Consider the following 27,278-nt stretch of genomic DNA (forward strand, 5'->3'; position numbering starts at 1 on the left):
GAACACGTATTACAGAACATCTCAGTAATATAAGGACTGCCCAGAGGGATGTGGATAAACATAAACAAATCACAAGTGTCGCAAGACACTTTCTACATGCCCACAATGGGAAAACCAATGCTTTAAAATGTTGGGGTTTGGAAAGACTTAAGCCTGGAATAAGAGGGGGAAGTACTGAGAACAAATTATTACAGATGGAAACTAAGTGGGTTTTTAATCTGAATACCGTCATGCCCAATGGCATGAATGAGTATAATAATTACTGGGTGTATATCTAATTGGATGACTCTTAGGCAACCTTATGCCCTTTTAATATATGGTAACCTAGTCCATTATGGTTATGCTCATGTCTTAATGACATGACCCATAATGGCATTATATTAAGCATATGTCAGCTGTAACATACCTCACATACTTTAAATTATTGAATTTATGATCACAATATACATATATCTAAATATCCTTACACATACAGATGCAGTTCTATTTGGATGTGAACTTAATAATTTTAATATCCTAATAAATTTACCAATACTACTTATATGGATACGAGGATAAAGGGTTGTACACATTCTTCTGCATTACTGTTAAAAGTATGAATCATACTGTGTTTTTGGTGGATAAATGTCAATTATAATAAAGTTTTAATGTTACACACTGACACTGCTGCTTATTCATAAGATCATAGTCTTAATACTTACCATCTAACCTGCAACCCAATTGAAATTTACAAATAAAATACTAAGTCGCACTTATTACGATATACGGTACTCAAGAACTATATAAATAACTATAATTGGTATATTCTTGTATCCGATAAACTTATAGTGTGTTCATTTGGATCCGGGTGTAACTTGGTTGTTTTTAAGACGTTCGCATCAGTGTACTGTTATGCTTATCACGATCGTGACGAATTCATTCACATGACATAGTGGTGTCATATAGTGATGCTTTACAGAAAATCGATCGTGTTTGAAAGCATATTTTTTGTTTCCCTGACTGGACAATATGATCGCAACATTGGTACCATACAATCGGGCATTTGTGTTAGTTCTTTTTAGTCACCCAATGAGCGTGTAGGTTATGGCGGAAGTCACACTCATCAGCCATACACAGTAGTCAAAATGGAGGGTGTTTCTGGCCTCACACTACGATTGGACAATATGTAGGCGTTTCCCTCTTGACACTTTGGATTGGCGGTTTGTGAAGCTATAGACCGGTATATAAGGCCATACACGCTTGAGCTTCGGCTTAAACGATTTGACACTGTAAAGTATAGCATTGATAAAGGCTATATATTAGCCGAAACGCGTTTGTTTTTATTACTTTACTCCAACACTGTACAGTCACTTCAGCCACCTGATGCCGACGTTTCCTGTTATCGGCCAGGAAACAGAAAAGTGACTGTCGGTTTGGTGTTTGTTTTTGCTTTTTGTTTCTAAGGTAGTGGGTTTAGGAATTATTAGGGATGTTCTACCCTATTTTTAACTTTTAACATTAAAGTATATAAGTTTTATATCCAATAATCAGTAAGGATGAGTGCTATTTAAGCCACTGTCTTTTCTGTCTCTCCCCTGGCAATACATAACAGGAAATAGTGCTGTCATCTAGTGCTCTTGCTAATGTATAGTATTGTTGCAAAACGTCTGCCATATAGGGCTTCAGGCTTGCACGCAATTTTTTGAACTTACACGTTCTCAGTTTGGGGAAGGTTGGAAGAGAATAATAAGTAATCACTTTTTTCCTTTTCAATTGCTCTCTGTAAGTATCAGCATAATGTGTGTGTATAGTAAAATAGATAAGGTAAGGATATATTCTATTTCTGCAAGCTCAGTCCATATAAAATGGACTATTTTAAATGGGCAAAACTGCTATTTCATATACAAAAACAAGCCCAAAGGTGATATTTCCAGTATCTTATTCTCTGTAGCGGGTGTAACACTTTTAAATTGAAAACAATTTTACAGTGTAATCCCTTTTAAAACATACACTATAATTGCTACTCTATATTTTTTCTTAAAGGACTTTTAAATACAGTAGAATTGCTTAAAGTGAAAGTAAAGTTATTACCTTTTAGAACACATCAATTTATTCTATTACCTAAATATATTAAGATCGCTAAGTTTATTTTATAAAATTTTTCAATTATTGCAAGTTTTAGTAAATATGTATTTTCGTACCATTAGCATGCAAACTCCTCCCATCCTTTACTTCCTATTTTTCTGTGTGGTGACGTATAGAGCGGTCCCACCCGCTCTATACGTATCTCAAAACCGCATTCACAAAGAAAGTTTGTATTGCGCATGCGCTAATCGGGTATGTCTCCATCTACAGCGCATGCACTTCTCGCCGAAACCGGTATCCAACGTGTTTATGCCCAGAGAAATAGAATGTGCATGCGCGAAATGGGGGCGCGCTCCTGATATAATAGTGTCGAAAAAGAATGTGCATGCGCAAAATAAGAAGTAGGCGGATGACGTAGTTTGACTGCCGCCTAACGGCCAGATTTTCAATTGGCTGTCTATAAAACGTGACCAGGATAGAAAAAAAAGACCATTACGGGTTGAATTAGGAGAGTCTACAAAATCTATTAATTACGGCTATAACTTTGAGTACAGATAACTTTGTCCAAAAATAATATGACTTTCATTCATCGTTTTTTTAAAAAAGACTGTTACTGAAGATTGCAAACCAGATAAGTTTATTTTCACTTTAATCTACAAATACTGTATGTAATACAAAGACAATGCAAAAGCGCTTAAATTCAAATAAGTATATTATATAATCTCATTTTTTTGTCAGATTTCAAAGTTAGTACCATTCCCCCCCTCTGTATTATGTAAAAGCTATAAGCCAATAATAACACTCATATACGTACATACTGTGAACTCTTGCACATGCTCAGTAGGAGCAGGTGCCTCAGTAAGTCTGCATATAAAAATATTGTGTACATTTTGATAATAGAAGTAAATTTGAAGGTTGTTTACAATTGTGTGCTCTACCTGATTCATGAAAGTTTAATTTTGACTTTAGTGTTACTTTAAATTAACATTAACGCAAACTATGTAGGAGCTCTAAAGCTCCAAGATCTTTTGCTAACAATTGCAGTTCATGCCTGGGGTCTCAACAATGCGCAGACCTTCCTCTTTGTTGTTTTTCCTCATCTTTATCCAGAGATCAGCTCATGGAAATGTGCCGCTCCCTTCTGTGAAATGATGCTGTCTGGCTCAGAAGACGCACTGCTTGTAGGCTGCATGTTATCCGGTGTGATGGGCTGGTAACTTGTGCTGGGATCCTCTTTTCTCTGGTTGCTGTCATGAAATCTGAGAAAGAGAACTATGTCCTACCCTGGCTGCCATGTGCAAAAAGGATCCATGAAAAGATAGCATGTTAAGTGCCGTTTACTGTCACATCCCATTTCTACGCTCCCTGGTATTTGTCAAGCTTTGTAATATTGATATATTTGAGAAATGTACGTAGTATATAGAAGTGCCAGAACATACAGTGCTAGTTAAAGTATTTGCTTATTAAATGAAATCAACACTATTTGAGGACATTTAGCAGTTCTGTCAGTCTAACATGGTGATGACATTTTTATTGTGCTTTTAGGTCGAGATTGCATGGGATGTGCCAAAACAGGCAGTGGGAAGACAGCTGCATTTGTGCTGCCTATTCTTCAGAAACTGTCAGAGGATCCTTATGGAATATTCTGCCTGGTGATCACACCAACCCGGTGAGTTCTGTGTTTTGCATTTGTTTTTTATTACTCTGACACCTCTGCTAGAGAAGGTCTGGAACAAAATTCTACTTGCAGAGCTGGATTCTTTTTTTTTTTTTTCTTTTCCATATTAAAAATTATTCGTCATAACTGAGACAAAATTTCTGTCTACCACAGTTTAAAGGGACATTAAACCCAATTTTTTTTTCTTTCATGATTTAGAAAGAACATGTAGTTTTAAGCAACTTTCAAATTTACTTCTATTATCTAATTTACTTCATTCTCTTGATATCTTTTGCCGAAAAGCATATCTAGATAGGCTCAGAAGCTGCTGATTGCTGCACATAAATGCCTCGTGTGATTGGCTCACCCATGTGCATTGCTATTTCTTAAACAAAGGATATCTAAAGAATGAAGAAAATTAGATAATAGAAGTAAATTGGAATTTTGTTTAAAATTGTATTCTCTATCTGAATAATGAAATAAAATGTTTGGGTTTAATGTAGATTGATACTAAAATATCACTATAGCTTACTAATTAGTGGAAAGTGTTGCTAGTCTGCTTAACATTAAAGGGACATGAAACCCAAAGTTTTTCTTTCATAATTCAGATAGAGCATACAGTTTTAAACTGCTTTCCATTTTACTTCTATTATCTAATTTGTGTTGTTCCCTTGGCATTGTTGAAAAACATACCTAGGTATTCTTTATTGAAGAAAGAGCAATGCACTACTGGGAGCTAGCTGAACACATCAGCAAGTCAATGCCAAGCGGTATATATGAGCAGCCACCAATCAGCAGATAGCTCACAGCTCCTTGAGCCTACCTAGGTATGTTTTTAACAAAGGATACCAAAAGAACTAAGCAGATTAGATAATAGAAGTAAATTGGAAAGTTGTTTAAAATGTGTATGCTTTATCTGTACCACAAAACAAAAAAAATTGGGTTTCATGTCCCTTTTTAAATATAGAAAAAAAACTTTCTTTATAGTCAAAAATCAAAATGTTTAAATAGTTCACATTTAGTTTTATATTTAATGTTCCTTTTAACTGTTATGTAACTTTATGTTCTCTTTCCCCATAGGTATTGCATCCCCCACCCCCCTATATTTCTCATTGGTGCTTTTGTAACATTTTTACAGTTCAAATAGTTTTGTAATATTTGTATGTTTTAAATAGTTTCATTTATTTAAAGTACAGCGTAGTTTTAATAGTGGGAAAGTATGTAATATTTTATTAAGACTGTGCGTATATTAACGCCATTGTGCTAAATCAATGCAATGTCTTTTAATAGGCTTTATTGTAGTGTTTTTCAGCTGCAGTCCTAGGTTGGGCCTAGCATAGACATTTAAGAATGTTCCTTGCTTGATTAATTAAATCAGTAATATCTATTTGTCTATCTGAAATATTTCATGACCAGACTACTCCAGGGCAACCCATGCAGTGTTCTCCACAGAAAATGTTGCCAGCCGGGTGGCATTATGAAGTAGCTGGGTGGGGGCAGTGTAATACTTTCTAATATTATAACATTTTCTGCTATCCAAAGTACAAATTAATTGCATAAATTAACATAAATGTATTACAGGATAATATATGCAATAAACATTGACAGTTTTTAATATTAGATCATTTTAGGTTCATATTGGTTAAAATTTTAGTCGGTGGTCAGTAAAATCAGCTGGTTGGTGCACCTGTTAAACAGGTCCTGGGGAGAACACTGCTATAACATAGGGTTCCGTTCTAAAAACTTTGCTATGTCAGACGTGGTTTTCCATGTCCACTCCCAAAGGGGCAGCCCTCATCGAATTCTTTAAAAAAAAAAAAAAAAAAAGCCAGTCCCTGTCTCCCATAGAAAGTAATGGAGGTTGCCGGAAAGGGAAACTTTGCTGAAGAGAGCGAAGTTATCAGGTAACGCGCTTTTAAAAATTAGATTATTCTGCTTTTAGAGTAAAGAAACACACCAAAAACACACACACACGGACATACTTTTATCCACTGCCACTAAACAGGTCTGTTAGAATAATCCTCTGTAAAAACCCAAAATAACAACAAGTCTATATAAAAAGACTGCCACTATATATGTCTTGTAGTACAGTTCAGATATTAGACCAATAAATATTAAATAATCAAAAAATGTATTAGAAACAAAACAATTGTCAATTGACAATTGTATATTATGAAAAAGAAAATTGAATTCTTTTTTATTTAGCACTGTTTTGAATGTTTAAATCGAAGTCCTATACTTATACCACATAGTTCTGTTTGCCCTAAAGGAGATGAGTAAAATAAATAAATGTTCATCCATGCAATTTTATGTTGTCTCAAGTCTGTTATAATTGTGTATTTCACAGTACATGTTAAATAGATTTTGAGTTTGTATCAAGTAGTTCACTCTGGCCTCCCTTCAGAGAGGGCAGGAGATGTAATAATCCTCTGTAGAAGCAATAAACTGGTTCCCAAGACCTGGCTGAAATTGTAAGTGCTATTATAATTTTGGGAACAGTATATGTATGCCCGCCGGTTGCCATTGTAAGACTAGGTGGATTACATAAAGCAATTTAAAACCTATTCTGAGGTTTCCTAGTTTGTCTAAAATAATGTTACCAATATGTATTTTCCTGTACATCAACCTGACCGGTTTAAAGCAAGAAACCTGATTTTGCCAGACTTCAAAAATTTATGTAAATTGATCATCCATGATCTTCCTAGGAATATACAGTTGTGAAGCTAATTGGCAAGCATGCACACATACTTCACAAGGTTACAAGTGCAAACCTTATCCCCTGGTATTCCTGAAGTTGTATCATCCTGATAAATATATAATGAATTTGCAATTGGGCCTGCACCAATACACAAAGTCAGCTACTAGCGTGCTAAGGCAGCACCAAATAGCAATATAAGAATAACCTTTACTTTCTCAAATATAGTATTTAAAGGGACATTCTGGTCAAAATTTAAATGCATATAGATTAGTTACATCTTTGAATAGAAACAGATTTTCAATATACATGTACTGACAAAAATGCTTCTAGTAAAAGTTATCACTGTTGTAGTATTAACATTTTTCTCTGCATGTGCATGTGAAGCATTGCTAGATATTGTCAATTCACCAGAATGTTAAATACTACAGCTGCTCAGAGCACCAGTGGGGCTTGTATCATGTTAGCAATTAACAAATTGAGTCATTACCAGATGGTACAAACAACTTAGGCTCTCTAAGCAAGAACTGTGTTTAAAATGCTGGTGCACGGTGCATATTTAAATACACTTTTGAAACAGCTATAGCTTTTATTAGAAGCATTTGTGCTAATAAATGTATAACAAAATGCTTCTATTCAAATTTGAAATGTGTCTATGGGGATTCCAATTTTGGCTGGAATGTCCCTTTTAATTGTAGTAATATTTCAGGTTATGAGCCCCTTCCTCATACCCCAAAACTTCACTATAATTATTTTTATATTGCCTTTTATGACAAAACTATATAGCTATGTATTATAAACATGTATGATATTGGTATCTGGACAATAGATGTTAGAATTTAACTATTAAATGATACTTGTTTGATTCATGTAACAATCTGTTGACAGAGAATTGGCCTATCAGATTGCAGAGCAATTCCGGGTACTTGGAAAACCTTTGGGATTAAAGGATTGTATAATAGTGGGAGGAATGGGTGAGTACTGTGACTAACATTTGATTACTTTTTCACAAAGAGGGGCTAACTACACTGCATGGTGCTGCCATTAGTATACAGGCCAATTACATAAACGTAGCACTCCGATTAGTACTCACGGAAAGACACATTAGTGCCCCCCCCCCATAGAAGTAATGTAATCTTTTAAGGGGAATTCTTGTCTCTATAGATTTTAAAGGGACATTAAAAACAAAATCGGATTCAGATGGAGAATTTGATTTTAATCAACTTTCTAATTTTCTTTTATTATCAAATTTGAGTTTGAAACATTTGGGTTTCATGTTCCTTTAAGGGCCATTTAACAGAAGAGGCATTTTTTATGCTTAAAAATGTAATTATTACGTCCCTATATCCGCTATTCCAATGTATCCAATGCTTAGTTATGGATAATAAAACACCTTTGCAAAATACTTTCATTTATTTTGCCCCCTTTTCATGTAATCTAGCTCTGAAAATTGTGGACTTTCTAGTTCTCAGAACATGAAATGCACACAGCTGACTTCTCAAGGATAACCTTGATACATATCAATCCCTTATTGATTTTAAATGACAACTGCAAAACAATTTTATACTAATTTTTTACCTTGTTGTCTGCAGCCTCAAGCCTCCTCTAAATAAGACAAATGGGTAGAGTTTGGCTACTGACAAGCAATTGAGGCAAACACTTGGCTAGATTATGAGTTTTGCGTTAGAGGCTGTGCGGTGCTAACAAGCAGTTTTCCCTCACCGCTCACTTACCTACAGCACTGGTATTACGGGTTTTCAGAAACTCGTCGTTAAAAGACAAGAAGTGAGCGTTGAGCAAAATTTTGCTCCAAATCTCACTCCAATACCAGGGTTGCTTAAGTCAGCGGTGAGCTGGTGTAACGTGCTCGTGCACGATTTCCCCATACGAATCACGGGGAGAGCCGGCTGAAAAAAGTCCAACACCTGCAAAAAAGCAGCGTACAACTCCTTAACGCAGCCCCATTGATTCCTATGGGGAAATAAGTTATGTTTACACCTAACATGAACCCCGAGTCTAAACACCCCTAATATTACACTTATTAACCCCTAATCTGCTGCCCTGACATCGCCGAAACCTACATTATAATTATTAACCCCTAATCTGCCGCTCCGGACACCGCCGCCACCTACATTATACTTATGAACCCCTAATCTGCTGCCCCCAACATCGCCGAACCCTACATTATATTTATTAACCCCCTACTCTACCGCCCCCAATGTCGCCACCCCCTACCTACACTTATTAACCCCTAATCTGCCTCCCCCAAGGTCACCACCACTATAATAAACATATTAACCCCTAAACCGCCGCACTCCCGCCTCGCAAACATTAGTTAAATATTATTAACCCCTAATCTGTCGGCCCTAACATCGCCGCCACCTACCTACATTTATTAACCCCTAATCTGCCGCCCCCAACGTCGCCGCCACTATACTAAATTTATTAACCCCTAAACCTAACACCCCTTAACTTAAATATAATTAAAAGAAATCAAAATAAATATTCCTATCATTAACTAAATTATTCCTATTTAAAACTAAATACTTACCTATAAAATAAACCCTAAGCTAGCTACAATATAAATGATAGTTACATTGTAGCTATTTTAAGATTTATTTTTATTTTACAGGCAACTTTGTATTTATTTTAACTAGGTAGACTAGTTACTAAATAGTTATTAACTATTTAATAACTACCTAGCTAAAATAAATGCAAAAGTACCTGTAAAATAAAACCTAACCTAAGTTACAATTACACCTAACACTACACTATAATTAAATTAATTCCCTAAATTAAATACAATTAAATACAATTCGCTAAAGTACCAAAAAAACAAACACTAAATTACAGAAAATAAACAAATTACAAGATTTTTAAACTAATTGCACCTAATCTAATCCCCCTAACAAAATAAAAAAGCCCCCCCAATATAAAAAAAAAGCCCTACCCTACACTAAATTACAAATAGCCCTTAAAATGTCCTTTTGCGGGGCATTGCCCCAAAGTAATCAGCTCTTTTACCTGTAAAAAAAAAAGATACAAATCCCCCCCCCAACATTAAAACCCACCACCCACACAACCAACCCTACTCTAAAACCCACTCAATACCCCCTTAAAAAAAACCTAACACTAACCCCTTTCAGATCACCTTACCGGGAGAAGTCTTCATCCAACCGGGCCAAAGTCCTCAACGAAGCCAGGAGAAGTCTTCATCCAAGCCGGGCGAAGTGGTCCTCCAGACGGGCAGAAGTCTTCATTCAGACGGCATCTTCTATCTTCATCCATCCGGCGCGGAGCGGGTCCATCTTCAAGACATCAGACGCGGACCATCCTCTCTATCCGACGGCTTACGCTGAATGAAGGTTCCTTTAAATGACGTCATCCAAGATGGCGTCCCTTCAATTCCGATTGGCTGATAGGATTCTATCAGCCAATCAGAATTAAGGTAGAAAAAATCCTATTGGCTGATTGGAACAGCCAATAGAATGCTAGCTCAATCCTATTGGCTGATTGGATCAGCCAATAGGATTGAACTTCAATCCTATTGGTTGATTGCATCAGCCAATAGGATTTTTTTCTACCTTAATTCCGATTGGCTGATAGAATTCTATTAGCCAATTGGAATTGAAGGGACGCCATCTTGGATGACGTCATTTAAAGGAACCTTCATTTAGTGTTAGCCGTCGGATGAAGAGGATGCTCCGCGTCGGATGTCTTGAAGATGGACCTGCTCTGCGCCGCATGGATGTAGATAGAAGATGCCGTCTGGTTGAAGACTTCTGCCCGTCTGGAGGACCACTTTGCCCGGCTTGGATGAAGACTTCTCCCGGCTTCATTGAGGACTTCAGCCCGTTTGGATGAAGACTTCTCCCGGTAAGGTGATCTTTAAGGGGTTAGTGTTAGTTTTTTTTTTAAGGGGGTATTGGGTGGGTTTTAGAGTAGGGTTGGTTGTGTGGGTGGTGGGTTTTAATGTTGGGGGGGATTTGTAATTTTTTTTTTTTACAGGTAATAGAGCTGATTACTTTGGGGCAATGCCCCGCAAAAGGCCCTTTTAAGGGCTATTTGTAATTTGGTGTAGGGTAGGGCTTTTTTTATTTTTGGGGGGGGCTTTTTTATTTTGTTAGGGGGATTAGATTAGGTGTAATTAGTTTAAAAATCTTGTAATTAGTTTATTTTCTGTAATTTAGTGTTTGTTTTTGGTACTTTAGCTAATTTTATTTAATTGTATTTAATTTAGGGAATTAATTTAATTATAGTGCAGTGTTTGGTGTAATTGTAACTTAGGTTAGGTTTTATTTTACAGGTACTTTTGCATTTATTTTAGCTAGGTAGTTATTAAATAGTTAATAACTATTTAGTAACTATTCTACCTAGTTTAAAATAAATACAAACTTGCCTTTAAAATAAAAATAAACCCTAAGCTAGCTACAATGTAACTATTAGTTATATTGTAGCTAGCTTAGGGTTTATTTTATAGGTAAGTATTTAGTTTTAAATAGGAATAATTTAGTTAATGATAGGAATATTTATTTCGATTTCTTTTAATTATATTTAAGTTAGGGGGTGTTAGGGTTAGACTTTAGATTTAGGGGTTAATAACTTTAGTATAGTGGGGGCGGCAGATTAGGGGTTAATAAATGTAGGTAGGTGTTGGCGATGTTAGGGACGGCAGATTAGGGGTTAATAATATTTAACTAATGTTTGAGAGGCAGGAGTGCCGCGGTTTAGGGGTTAATATATTTATTATAGTGGCCGGTTCGGCAGATTAGGGGTTACATTTTTTTTTAAAGTGTTTGTGATGCGGGAGGGCCTTGGTTTAGGGGTTAATAGGTAGTTTATGGGTGTTAGTGTACTTTTTAGCACTTTAGTTAAGAGTTTTATGCTACGGCGTTGTAGTGTAAAACTCTTAACTACTTTAAAATGCGGTACCAGTCTTGACAGGAGAGGGTCTACCGCTCACTTTTTGGCAGACTCGTAATACCGGCGCTAAGCAAGTCCCATTGAAAAAATAGGATACCCAATTTACGTAAGTGGATTTGCGGTATTTCCAAGTCTGGCCAAAAAAGTGAGCGGGTGAGCCTGTACCTTCAAGACTCGTAATACCAGCAGGCGTTAAAAAGCAGCATTAGGACCTCTTGACGCTGCTTTTTAAGCCTAACGCACAACTCGTAATCTAGCCGACTGTGTTTATATGTTATTGTATAATGTCTTGTATAAGTGCTGTAGATAGAAGATCATCAACAAGGTGCATATAAGGAACAATAAAGTACTAATTAAATGTTCATGATTCAGATAGAGCATGCAATTTTGTAATCTTTCCAGTTTAATTCTGTTATTTAAATAAGCTTTGTTCTCTTAGTATCCTTTGTTAAAGAGTAAATATAGATTAGCTGATAGTGCATGTGTCTAGTGTTCTACAGCAGCGTTGTTTGCAACAATGCATAACATTGCTATAACCATTGTTGCCAGCACTGCTGCTAGATAACTAAAGACATGTGCACGCTCATGAAGTCAACCTGCATTACTTTTTATCAAAGATACCATGAGAACTTAGCAAAATTGATTAAAGAAATATATTGTTAAGTTATTTAAAATGTCAAGATCTATTCAATTCGTTTAAATTTATTTTTTATTTTACTGTCCCTTAAAGTGTAAAAATGTCTTTCTTTCATGTAATTGGCAAGAGTCCATGAGCTAGTGACATATGGGATATACAATCCTACCAGGAGGGGCAACGTTTCCCAAACCTCAAAATGCCTATAAATACACCCCTCACCACACCCACAATTCAGTTTTACAAACTTTGCCTCCTATGGAGGTGGTGAAGTAAGTTTGTGCTAGATTCTTCGTTGATATGCGCTTCTCAGCATTGTTGAAGCCCGATTCCTCTCAGAGTACAGCGAATGTCAGAGGGACGTGAAGGGAGTATCACCTATTGAATACGATGATTTCTCTAAAGGGGGTCTTTTTCATGGGTTCTCTGTTATCGGTCGTAGAGATTCATCTCCTACCTCCCTTTTCAGATCGACGATATACTCTCAATTTACCATTACCTCTGCTGATAACTGTTTTAGTACCTTGTTTGGCTATCTGCTATATGTGGATGGGTGTCTTTTGGTAAGTATGTTTTTATTACTTAAGACACTCTCAGCTATGGTTTGGCACTTTATGCATTTATATAAAGTTCTAAATATATGTATTGTACTTATATTTGCCATGAGTCAGGTTCATGTATTTCCTTCTGCAGACTGTCAGTTTCATATTTGGGGAATATAAAAATTTTTTAAATGAAATTTATTTCTTACCTGGGGTTTAGTCTTTTTTTCAATTGACTACTTCTTACAAATTGCGGGCGGTATTGCGTCATTTTTGGCGCGAAGATTTTTTTGGCGCGAAAAAGTACGTCTATGACGCAAGTTCTTTCACACGGTTGCGTCATTAGTAACGCGAGTGTGTCATTTCCGGTTATTTTTTGTTGCGCCAAAAAAGTTGTTACGTTGTGCGTCATACTTGGCGCCAAACTTTTCATTATTTCAATACCCCATTGATGTTTGCCTCTTGATTTTTTTTCAATATCAGAGGGCTATGCTGTTTGCATTTTTTCCCATTCCTGAAACTGTCATATAAGGAAATAGATAATTTTGCTTTATATGTTGTTTACTGCCTGACATCGGTTCTACCAAAGCTAAGTCATTCGTTATAAAATTGTAGAAAAATTATATCGCTGAATGTCATTTGTAATAGTTGTTTTGATAAACTTTTACATGCAGATAATGTATCCATCAGTAATAGTACATTGCCAGTTGCAGTTCCTTCAACTTCTAATGTGCATAATATACCTGTAAATTTTAAAGAATTTATTTCTGATTCTATTCTGAAGGCTTTGTCTGCATTTTCACCTTCAAATAAATGTAATAGGTTTTTTTAAAACTTCTCATTTAGTTGATGAAATTTCAAATGACCAACAATATGATAATTTATCCTCTTCTGATAAGGATCTATCTTATTCAGTAGATCCTCCTCAGACATTGACACTGACGAATCTACTTATTTATTTAAAATTGAGTACATGCGTTCTTTATTAAATGAAGTGTTAATTTCTTTGGATATTGAGGTAACCAGTCCTCTTGACGTTCAGTCTAATAAACGTTTTAATGCTGTTTTTAAACCTCCTGTGGTTTCTCCAGGGTTTTTTCCTATTCCTGAGGCTATTTCTGATATGATTTCTAAGGAATGGAATAAGACAGGTACTTCTTTTTATTCCTTCTTAAAGGTTTAAAAATTGTATCCTTTGCCAGCAAAATCTATAGAGTTTTGGGAAAAGATCCCCAAAGTTGATGGGGCTATTTCTACTCTTGCTAAACGTACCACTATTCCTATGGAAGATAGTACTTCCTTTAAGGATCCTTTAGATAAGAAGCTTGAATCTTATCTAAGGAAGGCCTATTTATATTCAGGTCATCTTCTCAGACCTGCAATTTCTTTGGCTGATGTTGCGGTGGCATCAACTTTCTGGTTGGAGAATTTAGCGCAATATGAATTGGATTCTGACATATCTAGCATTATTCACTTACTGCAACATGCTTATCATTTTATTTGTGATGTTAGATCCATGTCTTTAGCTATATTAGCTAGAAGAGCTTTGTGGCTTAAATCTTGGAATGCTGATATGACATCTAAATCTAGATTACTATCTCTTTCTTTCCAAGGTAATAATTTATTTGGTTCTCAGTTGGATTCTATTATTTCAACTGTTACTGGGGGAAAGGGAGTTTTTTCTGCCTCGGGATAAAAACCTAAGGGTAAATCTAACGCTTCTAACCGTTTTCGTTCCTTTCGTCAGAATAAGGAACAAAAACTCAATCCTCCCCCCAAGGAATCTGCCTCCAATTGGAAGCCTTCCTCAAATTGGAATAAATCCAAGCCTTTTAGGAAACCAAAGTCAGCCCCTAAGTCCGCATGAAGGTGCGGCCCTCATTCCAGCTCAGCTGGTAAGGGGCAGATTAAGGTTTTTCAAGGATATTTGGATAAATTCTGTTCAAAATCAATGGATTCAGAGCATTGTCTCTCTAGGCTATCGAATAGGATTCAGAGTAAGACCTCCTGTGAGAAGATTTTTTCTCTCACGTATCCCAGTAGATCCAGTAAAAGCTCAGGCTTTCCTGAAGTATGTTTCAGACCTGGAGTCTTCAGGGGTAATCATGCCAGTTCCTCATCTGGGACAAGGTTTGGGGTTTTATTCAAATCTATTTCATTGTCCCAAAGAAGGAAAATTTATTCAGACCAGTTTTTGGATCTGAAAATTTTGAATCATTATGTAACAGTACCAACTTTCAAGTTGGTGACTATAAGGACTATTCTGCCTTTTGTTCAGCGAGGACATTATATGTCCACAATAGACTTGCAGGATGCATACCTTCATATTCCGATTCATCCAGAACATTATCAGTTTCTGAGATTCTCTTTTCTAGACAAGCATTACCAATTTGTTGCTCTTCCATTTGGCCTAGCAACCGCTTCAAGAATCTTTTCAAGGGTTCTGGGTGTCCTACTCTCTGTAATCAGAGAACAGGGTATTGCGGTGTTTCCTTATTTGGACGTTATCTTGATACTAGCTCAGTCTTTACGTACTGCAGAATCTCACACTATTCAACTAGTGTTGTTTCTTCGGAAACATGGTTGGAGGATCAATTTACCAAAAAGTTTCTTGATTCCTCAGACAAGGGTCACCTTTTTAGGCTTCCAGATAGATTCAGTGTCCATGACTCTGTCTCTAACAGACAAGAGACGTTTTAAATTGGTTGCAGCCTGCCGGCACCTTCTGTCTCAGTCATTCCCTTCAGTGGCTATGTGCATGGAAGTTTTTAGGTCTCATGACTGCAGCATCGGACGCGATCCCCTTTGCTCGTTTTCACATGAGACCTCTTCAGCTTTGTATGCTGAATCAATGGTGCAGGGATTATAAAAAGATATCACAATTAATATTCTTAAATCCCAATATACGACACTCTCTGACATGGTGGATAGATCACCATCGTTTAGTTCAAGGGGCTTCTTTTGTTCGTCCAACCTGGACTGTGATCACAACAGATGCGAGTCTTTCAGGTTGGGGAGCTGTTTGAGGATCTCTGACAGCACAAGGAGTTTGGAAATTTCAAGAGGCGAAATTTCCAATAAATATTTTAGAACTCTGTGCAATTCTCAGAACTCTTCAGTTTTGGCCTCTGTTAAAGAGAGAACCGTTAATTTATTTTCAGACAGACATTTTCACATCAGTGGCATATGTCAATCATCAGGGTGGGACTCACAGTCCCCACGCTATGAAGAAGTATCTTGAATACTTGTTTGGGCGGAATCCAGCTCCTGTCTAATCTCTGAGGTGCATATCCCAGGTGTAGACATTTGGAAAGCGGATTATCTCAGCCGCCAGACTTTACATCCAGGGGAGTGGTCTCTCCATCCAGATGGTTTTTTCTCAGATTGTTCAGATATGGGGTCTTCCAGAGATATATCTCATGGCCTCTCATCTAAACAAGAAACTTCCCACATACCTATGCAGGTCCAGGGATGTTCAGGCGGAAGCAGTGGATGCGCTGATACTTTCTTGGTGTTTTCATCCTGCTTATATCTTCCCGCCTCTAGTTCTCCTTCCAAGAGTGATTTCCAAAAATCATTATGGAACAATCATTTGTGTTGCTGGTAGCGCCAGCATGGCCCCACAGGTTTTTGTATGCGGAACTGGTTCGGATGTCCAGTTGCCCGCCTTGGCCACTTCCGTTACGGCCAGACCTACTATCTCAAGGTCCTTTTTTCCATCGGGTTCTCAAATCATTAAATTTGAAGGTATGGAAATTGAACGCTTAGTACTAAGTCATAGAGGTTTCTCTGACTCAGTGATTGATGCTATGTTTCAAGCTCGTAAATCAGTCTCTAGGAAGATTTATTATAGAGTTTGGAAGACTTACATTTCATGGTGTTCTTCTCATAAATTCTCCTGGCATTCTTTTAGAATTCCTAGAATTTTTCAGTTTCTTCAGGATGGTTTGGATAAGGTTTTGTCTGCAAGTTCCTTGAAAGGACAAATCTTCGCTCTTTCTGTTTTATATCACAGAAAGATTGCTATACTTCCTGATATACACTGTTTTGTACAGGCTTTAGTTCATATTAAGCCTGTCATTAAATCAATTTCTCCTCCTTGGAGTCTTAATTTGGTTCTGAAGGCTTTACAGGCTTCTCCAGTTGAGCCTATGCATTCTTTGGACATTTAACTACTTTCTTGGAAAGTGTTGCTCTTTTTGGCTATCTCTTCTGCTAGAAGAGTTTCTGAGCTATCTGCTCTTTCTTGTGAATCTTTCTGATTTTTCATCAGGATAAGGCGGTTTTGCAGACTTCATTTGAATTTTTACCTCAGGTTGTGAATTCTAACATCATTAGTAGAGAAATTGTTGTCTCTTCCTTGTGTCCTAATCCTAGGAATCCTTTGGAAAGATCCTTACATTCTTTGGATGTGGTGAGAGCTTTGAAATATTATGTTAAAGCTTTTTGTTTCATTAAGCTTATTTGGAGTCGGGTCAAGCCCCGCCTCAGAGAATTATAACTCATGGGCTCGTGGGCTTTTTAGAATAAAGCTTCAGTTGATCAGATTTGCAAAGCAGCGACTTGGTCCTCTTTGCATACATTTACTAAATTCTACCGTTTTTATGTATTTGCTTCTTCTGAAGCAGTTTTTGGTAGAAAAGTTCTTCAGGCAGCTGTTTCAGTTTGATTCTTCTGCTTCTGATTTAAGTTTTTTTCTTTCAAAAATGAAAATAACAATTTTTTTGGGTTGTGGAATAATTTTTTCAGCGGTATATGGCTGTTTTTATTTTATTCACTCCCTCTTTAGTGACTCTTGAGTGGAAGACTCCACATCTTGGGTATTGATATCCCATATGTCACTAGCTCATGGACTCTTGCCAATTACATGAAAGAAAACATAATTTATGTAAGAACTTACCTGATAAATTCATTTCTTTCATATTGGCAAGAGTCCATGAGGCCCACCCTTTTTATGGTGGTTATGATTTTTTGTATAAAGCACAATTATTTCCAAATTTCCTTTGTTGATGCTTTCTACTCCTTTCTTTATCACCCCACTGCTTGGCTATTCGTTAAACTGAATTGTGGGTGTGGTGAGGGGTGTATTTATAGGCATTTTGAGGTTTGGGAAACTTTGCCCCTCCTGGTAGGATTGTATATCCCATATGTCACTAGCTCATGGACTCTTGCCAATATGAAAGAAATGAATTTATCAGGTAAGTTCTTACATAAATTATGTTTTTACTAACTGTAAAAAATAATGTATATACCTTTCGCCATTAGGGATATTGAATAACCTTTTGCTGTCATTGTAGATATGATTGCACAAGCCTTGGAGCTGTCCCGGAAGCCACATATTGTGATAGCTACCCCTGGACGACTGGCAGACCATATACGAAGTTCCAATACCTTCAGTATTAAGAAGATTCGATTTTTGGTATGATGGGGTCAAAAGAGCATGTCAACAGCAAAAACTAAACTTTGGTCTTTGATGTGCAAAAGACAGTTGGTCTTTAAAGGGTTAAAACATTTATATGAAACAGGGAATTGCTGTCTGGTGTAGTCTCATTGCTAAACTACAAGTTTAAGATTACCTTTATTCAGGTGCCTGCTTGTGTAGTTGTAGGCCACTTTTTTTTCTTTACTTTTAAAAATATCATGTGATCAAGAGTAATTGTACTGCACACAATTTAGGTTTAAGCAAAAACTGAAGCATATCTGATTTGTGATCAGTAACTTTCTGCCTGTGCTATGTTTTTTTCTGTGTTGAAGTGTCTCCATCTTCCGTGACCTCTTGCACATTCTGGATGTATGTGTTCATATTCATACTGAGCCAGTTTATCCTTTTGGGAGTTCACAGATCTAGTGATTATATAAAGTTGTTATGGGAAGTGATTTTTCAGGAGTGTGATATAAAACCAGAACTGGTTCTGAGAAGTGTTTGTGCCTCTTAGGTATTGGACGAAGCTGATCGACTTTTGGAGCAGGGTTGCACTGACTTCACTAAAGATCTGCAGGTGATCCTAGAGGCGGTTCCCGCTAAGCGTCAGACCCTCTTGTTTAGCGCAACACTGACAGACACTCTTCAGGAGCTAAAATCAATTGCAATGAACAAGCCCTTCTTCTGGGAGTCCATTTCAGAGTAAGTAACTGGAATGTACCAAAATATTTACGTAGGAGCATTATTATTATTATTATTATTATTGTTATTATGATATCACTGTGTGCCATTTTCCAGCTTCTCTAAAAAGCTTACAACTTTCTGACTTATTTTGATCTGTAGAATTTAACCTTATGCTAATATTTTGCTTAGTTTTACAACACTCCACTTTTAAGAATACCACTTTCCTATGTTTAAATCTTTAAAGTATGAATGGTATTGTTCCTTTATTTTTTGTGTTTTTTATTATTGCTTGCTATGCTTCACAGCGGTGAATTTGGTTAGCTCATACTTCAGTTTTTACTTGTAGAGTGAGGACAGTTGATGAGTTAGACCAGAGGTACATCCTGGTGCCAGAGAAGGTAAAGGATGCATATTTGGTACATTTAATTCAGAAGTTCCATGATGAACATGAAGACTGGTCCATAATGATCTTCACAAATACCTGCAAGTAAGTGCTTTTAATGTTTCAGGAATGTGTGCTAATGTTGTTGAATTTGGACCTACTTTGTTTTGTGGTTTGTCCATGTTATCTGTGTGCAAGAGTTGTTGTAATGCTGTCATATCAGAACTTGTTTTGTACTTGGGGACATACATTTGATACCAAATATGCCTGTCTATTCATAGCATTTGTGTTTTTACTTGAGGCTATATAATCCCTATCCTTGACTGTGAGTAAAACGAGAGAGCGAGATCATGTGATCTACTGGGGAGCACTTAGGGATCCAGTGGCAGAGCATTACTGTTTAAAGTGTGTTGGGGATATGTAGAGAAGACCTTTAGTATTTTCTGCTGTGAGTAGAAGGTATGGGTCACTAAGCAGAGTGCTTTATTTGCAGGAACTGCCAGATTTTAAACATGATGTTGCGGAACTTCAACTTTCCCTCTGTGGCTTTGCATTCCATGATGAAACAGGTAAATGTCTGCAGGAACTTGATATTGGCCGTCGTACAAATACTGTATGACATCGGAGTCTTTAACATTTAAAATGCCAGTAACACAGGTAAACTTTGAACAACTTTGGGGAAAAATGTGTTTCTCTGTTCAAGGTACATATGGGCATATTTCAGCCTATATGTAGAATATGTTATATATTTTTTAATCATTAAAGGGCCACTGAACCCAAATTGTTTCTTTTATGATTCAGATAGGGCATGTGATTTTAAGCAACTTTCTAATTTACTTCTATTATCATTTTTTCTTCATTCTCTTGCTATCTTTATTTTAAAAAGAAGGCATCTAAGCTAAGGAGCCAGCAAATGTTTGGTTCAGAACCATGGACAGCACTTGTTTATTGGTGCTGTCCAATCAGCAAGGACAACTCAGGTTGTTCAGCAAAAATGGGCCGGCATCTAAACTTACATTCTTGCTTTTCAAATAAACATACCAAGAGAATGAAGAAAATGTGATAATAGGAGTAAATTAGAAAGTTGCTTAAAATTGCATCCGCTATCTGAATCACAAAATAATTTTTTTGGGTTCAGTGTCCCTTTAAAGGAAATCAACAAATAAAGAATTCCTTTTTATTTTGTACTTAGTACACTTAAAGGGAAATTAAACCAAAAAAATGTCTTTCACACATTCAGATAGAGAACACACATTTAAAAAAAAAAAAAGTTTCCAATTTACTTCTGTTATCAAATTTGCTTAGTTCTCATGCTATTCTTTGTTGAAGGTATAACTAGGTAGGTAGGGTTCACATGCCTGAAGCACTACATGACAGGAAATAGCACTCTTGCTAATTTATAACATTATTGCAAAACTGCTGCCATATAGTGCTGCAGACACGTGCACACTCCTGAGCTTACATCCCTCTTTATCAACAAAGGATAACAAGAAAACTGGAACCAAATTATAATAGTAGTAAATTTGAAAGTTGTTTAAAATTGTATGTTCTGTCTGAATCATGAAAGACGAATGTTTGGGTTTATGTCCCTTTAATAACACCAATTTTATATTTAAACTAAATATTATCATGAAACCATGAACTTTTATATCAAATCTATGTATATTTGTATTAATGTAACATTAGGCATGACAGAAGAACAGCATTACGTGTTTTACAGTTGTTGTACTTACCTTGCAATTGTAATCTATGGAGTGCCGGCATTGCAATTCAGTGTACTTTGTTTTTTTTATTTAATAGTTTTCTTAATCCCAAAGATTTCACAAGTCTTAAATTCCTAGGTACTGTGAGCAGCCATTCCAGTACCTTGGTCTGCTATGTATAAATGCAGACTATACATTGGGTCATGGATTTACTCCACACACAGATCCTCTGCTGTAACATATGCAGCACTGGATGGGCTCTCTACCGGTAGCTAGCATTTGTGCAGTGGGTAAGAACAGTAGAGTGGGTGCAGTTCGAGTAAGTAAAAAAACACTTTTGCACTCACATAGCCCACAGGCTATTAGCAGGCACAGTTTATACACAGTACAACATAGCCAGGGGGCAATTGTTAGACAGATTACACCATATACACTAGACTATATTTGGGTATGTCTAGCTGTTATGCAAGATAACTCTACTACAGGGAACCTTTTATATTTTAAAGCTGGCACTGTTTTGCATTTTTATTAAAGCAATTTTATATTTTTACTTTTTCCTCATCGTTAGCACTATTCACGCAAAATGCTTACTTTGGAATTCCGGCTCCGATTATGCAATTCCTTTTTCCCTGCAAGTCACGCTGCCAACTCAGGATAGCGTGCTTCATGTTTTTGGCCATTTAAATTATTTCCCGTGCTAGTCTTACTCTGCTGGTCTCCTGTGCGCCACTGCTGAGGAGTTGTTTCACAGCGACCAGCGGTTTTCTCTGTGCTCCTGCAGATTGTTTGTCTGCGGTTTGAAGATAAAGATTGGCTTAATTCCAAGAGCGGTTAAATAAAAAAATGATTTGGGTTTATAATTCCATTACTTGTTGTTGTTCTTTCTAAATCCCAGAAATATTTTGGCATATTTTATTTCTGTCTATTTGTAATTTTCAATTCCACTATGGAGCATACTGAAACTGTCTCCAATCCTGTAAGGTTAGATCATTTAGAAGGGAGATCCACTGATTTTACATTTGTAAATCAATTTAAAAGTGTATTTTGCAAGCTTGTGCCAGTTTCACTGCCTGCTCAGCTTTGCAATCCTTGTTTGAAACATCTAATGCATTCTAACAGTGCGATCAACTGTTTCAGAGATGTTGGCGGCTATGCCTCCTCCAAGTAAGCGCTAAATATCAACTCTGGAATTATCCTCACATTCTGAATCTTGTAAAGTCAGATCAGCTAAAGATCTTCTTAAAGGTTCAGATTCTGACACCTCTCATTTATCTTATGAAGGTAAATATATTTATGATGATCAGGTGTCAGCTATTGAGCAAGATTCACCCTCATTTATGTTCAAACTTAAACACCTACATACTTTAATTTAGTAAAGGGACACTGAACCTAATTTTGTTCTTCCGTGATTCAGATAGAGCAGGCAATTTTAAGCAACTTTCTAATTTACTCCTATTATCAATTCTTCTTCGTTCTCTTGCTATCTTTATTTGAAAAAGGCATCTAAGCTAAGGAGCCAGCCCATTTTTGGTTTAATACCCTGGACAGCACTTGTTTATTGGTGGGTGAATCTATCCACCAATCAGCAAGAACAACCCAGGTTGTTCACCAAAAATGGACCGGCTTCTAAACTTACATTCTTGCTTTTCAAATAAAGATAGTAAGATACCAAAAGAATAAAGAAAAAAATAATAGGAGTAAATTAGAAAGTTGCTTAAAATTGCTTGTTCTATCTGAATCACAAAAGAAAAAAATTGGGTTCAGTGTCCCTTTAAGTTTAGGTACTTTAGGGGTTCAGTACTCAACCTGCTGAGGAAAAGTCAATTTAAGCAACTGGATCTAATTTTAAAACCAGCTGCTAAAACTTACAGAACTAATTACTAAAGAATAGTTAAGGCTTGGTTTTCCTTCTAAATTTAAAAAAGATGTTTCTCTTACAGTCCTCTAATTTTAGAGCTTTGGTAAACTATTCCAAAGGTGGACTTGTGCCATTTTTCCACCTTGGTGAAGCAGACTACTCTTCCCTTAGATGATAGTACTTTTTAAGGATCCTAGGATCATAGAAAGGCTTTTCAGAAGGCCAGATTTTTATTCAGACTAGCTGTGTTGCAGCTGGTTCTACTCTTTGGTGTGGCAGTTTATCTGATCAGATTTCAGATGACTCAATAGATGATGATTTTCAACATCGTTTAAATCTTATTAGGTCAGCTAATGCCCTCATTTGTGATGCTATTTGTGATGAACCAAGGTTATCCAACCCTGCGCCAGTCACTTATTTGGCACAGAAAGGGTTATTAGCCCCCTTTCACTGTCACCAATAGGTCACAATCTAGCCACACCAGGCCAGCTTGTGATTTAGCTCAGTGGGTGCACGGGTTTACAACATTCCCTAGTCTGTACTAGACATAAAAGAAATGCCCAACTCCCCCTTAATGCCACCCACACTAAACTAACAACCATATAGCTCCAATACTGCCACCACTTAAAATTTATTAAAGGGAAAATCTTAAGAAAAAACCCAGACTTACACATTAACTCTCTGAATAGAATTTAGCAGAAAATAACCTAAATTATACAGTTCTATTATTAGACAAAGGCCAAACTTAATAAAATAATTATTTATTATGCCACAAATATTATGCACAATGCATTATTAATAAAAAGTTGTTACAAATAAAATTACACATTAGCAAACAGTTTTTCAAAATAAAAAGAAGAACATTAAAAACCTTACACTGTACTAGTCTTTGTAATCTGTTACCAGAGAGATGGCATGAAGCAATTGGGTTCTTACTCTGTGTTGTCACAGCCTCCCTTGTAAGAATGACACTGTTGGATGTTGAAACATCAAACTTTATACATATTTTCCAGAGATCACGTTGCCTGACCACACCCTTCTGGGAGGGCTAAGAAACCCCCCTGTCTTTATGACCTTCAATATACTAAGATTTTGCCTGAAATTATAGAACCCATTATAATTTCTGATAGGTAACTCTATTTTCAGATACACTGACCGGTAATCTCTTGGTATCACTGGGAGAATAAATTTGATACCAGATATGACAGATTTCCCTTCATTTAATGTCATAACCGTTTTAAACACATATATACATAATACCCATGTCCCTTTATTGACCTCCTCAGGATATGTGACTGAGGCCCTGTTTTCTATCATGTATTCTACTGACAGTCTAAGCCATAAAACTCTATTCTGTTTACACTGCCAAGCATTTATGATGCTCCTGACACTTCAAAGAAACACAAACCCAGGACACCAGTTCTTCTTGAAAAACAAATAACTGTTTTTAGTTCACAAACCAACAGAATTAACCCCTTAGCAGCTGAACCCTGATATATTCGTGACACTATTGTTGAAATAATCAAGATTAAAGCCAAAAATATGGCGTTGTCAGTTTTGACCAGAAAAGCTTTGTGGCTGACATCATGGTCAGCTGACTAGACGTTTAATTCTTCCTTTTCAAGGCAAAATTTTGTTTGGGCCGGGTCTACACAAAATCATTTCTACTGTGACTGAAGATAAGGGAGCCTTTCTCTCTCAGGACAAGTAGTCCAAGGGGAAACCAGGGCTCCCTTTCACAGAAAGCCGAATCCTCCAGATCATCCTGGAAATCTACTTCCAATTGGAACAAGTCCAAGAAGCCTTCATGCTGAATTTGTAGAAGCCGAAGTCTGCATCCTCTGATCTAGATCCTCTTCTGGTAAGGGACAGAACACCTTTTTCAGGTCTGGGTTCGGTCTGTTCAAGACCCCTGGGTTTTAAACCTTTGTTTCCTCCGGATGCAGAATAAGCTTCAAGTCAAGACCTCCCTGCAAAAGGTGTCTTCTGTCCCACATTCCAAAGAACCCTGTAACGGCGCAAGCCTTTTTTTCATGATCTATAACTTATGGGCGTAAAAGTTCCAGTTCCTATGTCGGAAAAAGGACAGGGTTTTTATTACAACCTTTTTATAGTTCCCCAAAAAGAGAGAACCTTCAGGCCTATTCTGGATCTGAAATTCTTAAACATGTTTCTCAGGGTTCAGGACTATCCTGCTTTTTTATTCCAATATATGTCCCCCTTAGCTTTGAAGGATGCTTACCTTCATATCCTTATCCACAGGGAACATTATCAGTTTCTCAGATTTGCCTTGCTAGACCAACACTTTTTTTTTTTAATTTGTGGTTCTAACATTTGGTATGGCTACAGCTCCCAGAATTTTTATAAAGGTTCTTGGAACACTCTTATCTGTAATCAGAGCTCAGGGTATTTTGGTGGCTGCATACCTGGATGATATCTTGTTATAGGCTCCATCTCTGCCTTTAGCAATATCCCTTACCAAAAATCTCTTGTTGTGTCTTTGCAAATATTGTTGGAAAAACAATGTTCCAAAGAGTTCTCTGCCTTCTCAAAGTTTCTTTCCTGGGAATCATTATAGAGTCAATCTCAATGAGATTGTCTTTAACAGACCAGAGAAGATCAAATTACAGACAACTTGTGCAAAACTATAGTAAATTTCCGACCCTACAGTAACTCTTTGCATGCAATTATTGACATTGATGATTGCAGCATGATTTGCTCGGTTTTACTTTCCCAAAGGATCGTTTTGGATCCTATAATAAGGTGATTTCTATCATGGTGGATAGATCATTAGTCCATTTCTCTGGGGGGGGGGGGGGGGGGACATCTTGTGTCCATCTTACTTGGACAATAATCAAGACAGATGCAAGTCTCTCAGGTTGGGGTGCAATATGGGGGTCCAGGAGAGCACAGGGAGTTTGGTCTCCTCAGGAGACATGGTTACCATTAAATGTAATGGAACTCTGTTCAGTTTTCAGGGCTCTTCACAGCTGGCCTCTCCTGAAAAAGAAGACTTATCTGCGCCTTCAAACAAACAATGTCACAGCTGTAGCTTGTATCAATAATCAAGGGGCACGCACAGTTCCTTAGCAATGAAGGAAGTCTCTAGAATTCTAAGTTGGGCATAAAACAATTCCTTTATCTTTTCTGAGATTTACTTCTATTATCAAATTTGCTTTGTTCCCATTATAGTCTGTGTTGAAGAGATACCTAGGTAGGCATCTGGAGCACTACATGGCAGGAAATAGTGCTTCCCTCTAGTGCTCTTGCAAATTAATAACATTCTTGCAAAACTGCTGTCAAATAGTGCTTCAGAAAAGTGCTGGCTCCTAATCATACGTCCCTTCTTTAAAAAACAACCTAAAGGATACCAAGAGAATGAAGGAATACTGATAATAGAAGTAAATTAGAAAGTTGTTTAAAATCACATGCTCTGTCTGAATTACAAAATAAATATTTGGTTTTCATATTCCTTTTAAAGAGTCAGATTTTGGCTCTTTCAGTTTTAAAACACAAGATAATTGCTAAACTTCTGATATTCAAAGTTTTTCGTTCAGTAATTCGGTTAAAACCCGGTCATTAAACCAACTTCTCCCCCATGGAACCTTAAATTTGGTTTTAGTGGTTTTGCAGATATCATCTGTTTTAATCTATGCATACTTTAGACATTCAGCTTCTGTCTTGGAAGGTCTTGTTCCTTTTTAAGCATTTTTTTCTGCTGAGTTTTTTCTGCTGAGTTTATAAATGTGTCTGTTCTTTCTTACAAACCTGCTTATCTGATTTTCTATCAAGATAAGGCAGTGTTACAGACTAAGTTGATTTTTTACAAAATGTTGTGCATTCTGATGATATCAATATGGAAATTGTAGTTGCTTCTGTTTGTCCTAATCCGCAGAATTCAAAGGAAAGGCTCTTAGATAATTTAGATGTAGTAGGAGCCTTAAAATTCTGTTTACTGGCTGCAAATGATTTTAGACAATCCTTTTATTTGTAGCTTCTTAGCTAATGCTCTTTATTCACAAGGCTTACTAAAGCATATGTACAGTAGGATATATTACAGACTAAACCAGGGAACATTGACTGTATGGCACCTCTTGCTTCATAACCATGTAAACATTGAAAAATTAGTTCCTAAGCAAAAGAGCTTTTGATATGGAGCTGTTGCAGTTTGAATCAGTTACCATGCCCCCGCTGTAGACACTGTCATCCGAACATCAGAAGACTCCTAAACCTAAGGAACTCTGCATGAACTGTTTTCACAAGTAAGAAGGCACCGGAGAAGTCCCTACTACAATTTTTAAATCTGGTAAGTATTAGGGAACTTTGGAGCAAATTGTTGTAGACAATCCAAACGTCTGCTCACATAGTGCCTCCATGGCTTGCTTGTTGCCATTTAGGCACTCAACAGGCACAGGTGGAGTCACCAGAATCAGGGTCAGCTTCTGCTCAAGCTGTGGACCGGACACACCAATGTTGGAGAAAGAAGTGGCACTGGAGGAGACAATCCACCTCTGACTCCCACTTTGCAACTCTGTCCATTTTGGTTACAATCTGTTACCTTCACCACATGTAATCCACAGCAGTTAAGAGTTTTAGCTTGTAGATCTGGTTGTTCTAAGTGAAGTTTTAGGAGGAATTTAAAGTTAATGCTTTTACTGTCACAACTATACATCAAATGTAAGCCTCTTTATCCGGATTGGGTGAGGGAAGTTAA

The 27,278-nt window shown here is 36.9% G+C and overlaps 1 protein-coding gene across 2 annotated transcripts in view; it reads left to right on the forward strand.

The window, feature by feature from the left end:
* Positions 1-27,278, forward strand: part of DDX49 (DEAD-box helicase 49) — a 66,791-nt gene that overhangs the window by 13,700 nt on the left and 25,813 nt on the right. The window contains exons 2-8 of one of the 2 annotated variants that reach the window (XM_053702906.1): positions 3,175-3,432; positions 3,610-3,733; positions 7,305-7,390; positions 17,813-17,934; positions 18,452-18,639; positions 18,968-19,108; positions 19,497-19,572. In XM_053702906.1, coding sequence (XP_053558881.1) covers positions 3,621-3,733; positions 7,305-7,390; positions 17,813-17,934; positions 18,452-18,639; positions 18,968-19,108; positions 19,497-19,572 — 726 coding nt within the window. In that variant the 5' untranslated portion in view covers positions 3,175-3,432; positions 3,610-3,620. The remainder of the gene's footprint in view (positions 1-3,174; positions 3,433-3,609; positions 3,734-7,304; positions 7,391-17,812; positions 17,935-18,451; positions 18,640-18,967; positions 19,109-19,496; positions 19,573-27,278) is intronic. The other variant, XM_053702905.1, reaches the window with a different exon arrangement.

Source organism: Bombina bombina, chromosome 2 (assembly GCF_027579735.1).
Source record: "Bombina bombina isolate aBomBom1 chromosome 2, aBomBom1.pri, whole genome shotgun sequence".
NCBI classification, from domain to species: domain Eukaryota; kingdom Metazoa; phylum Chordata; class Amphibia; order Anura; family Bombinatoridae; genus Bombina; species Bombina bombina.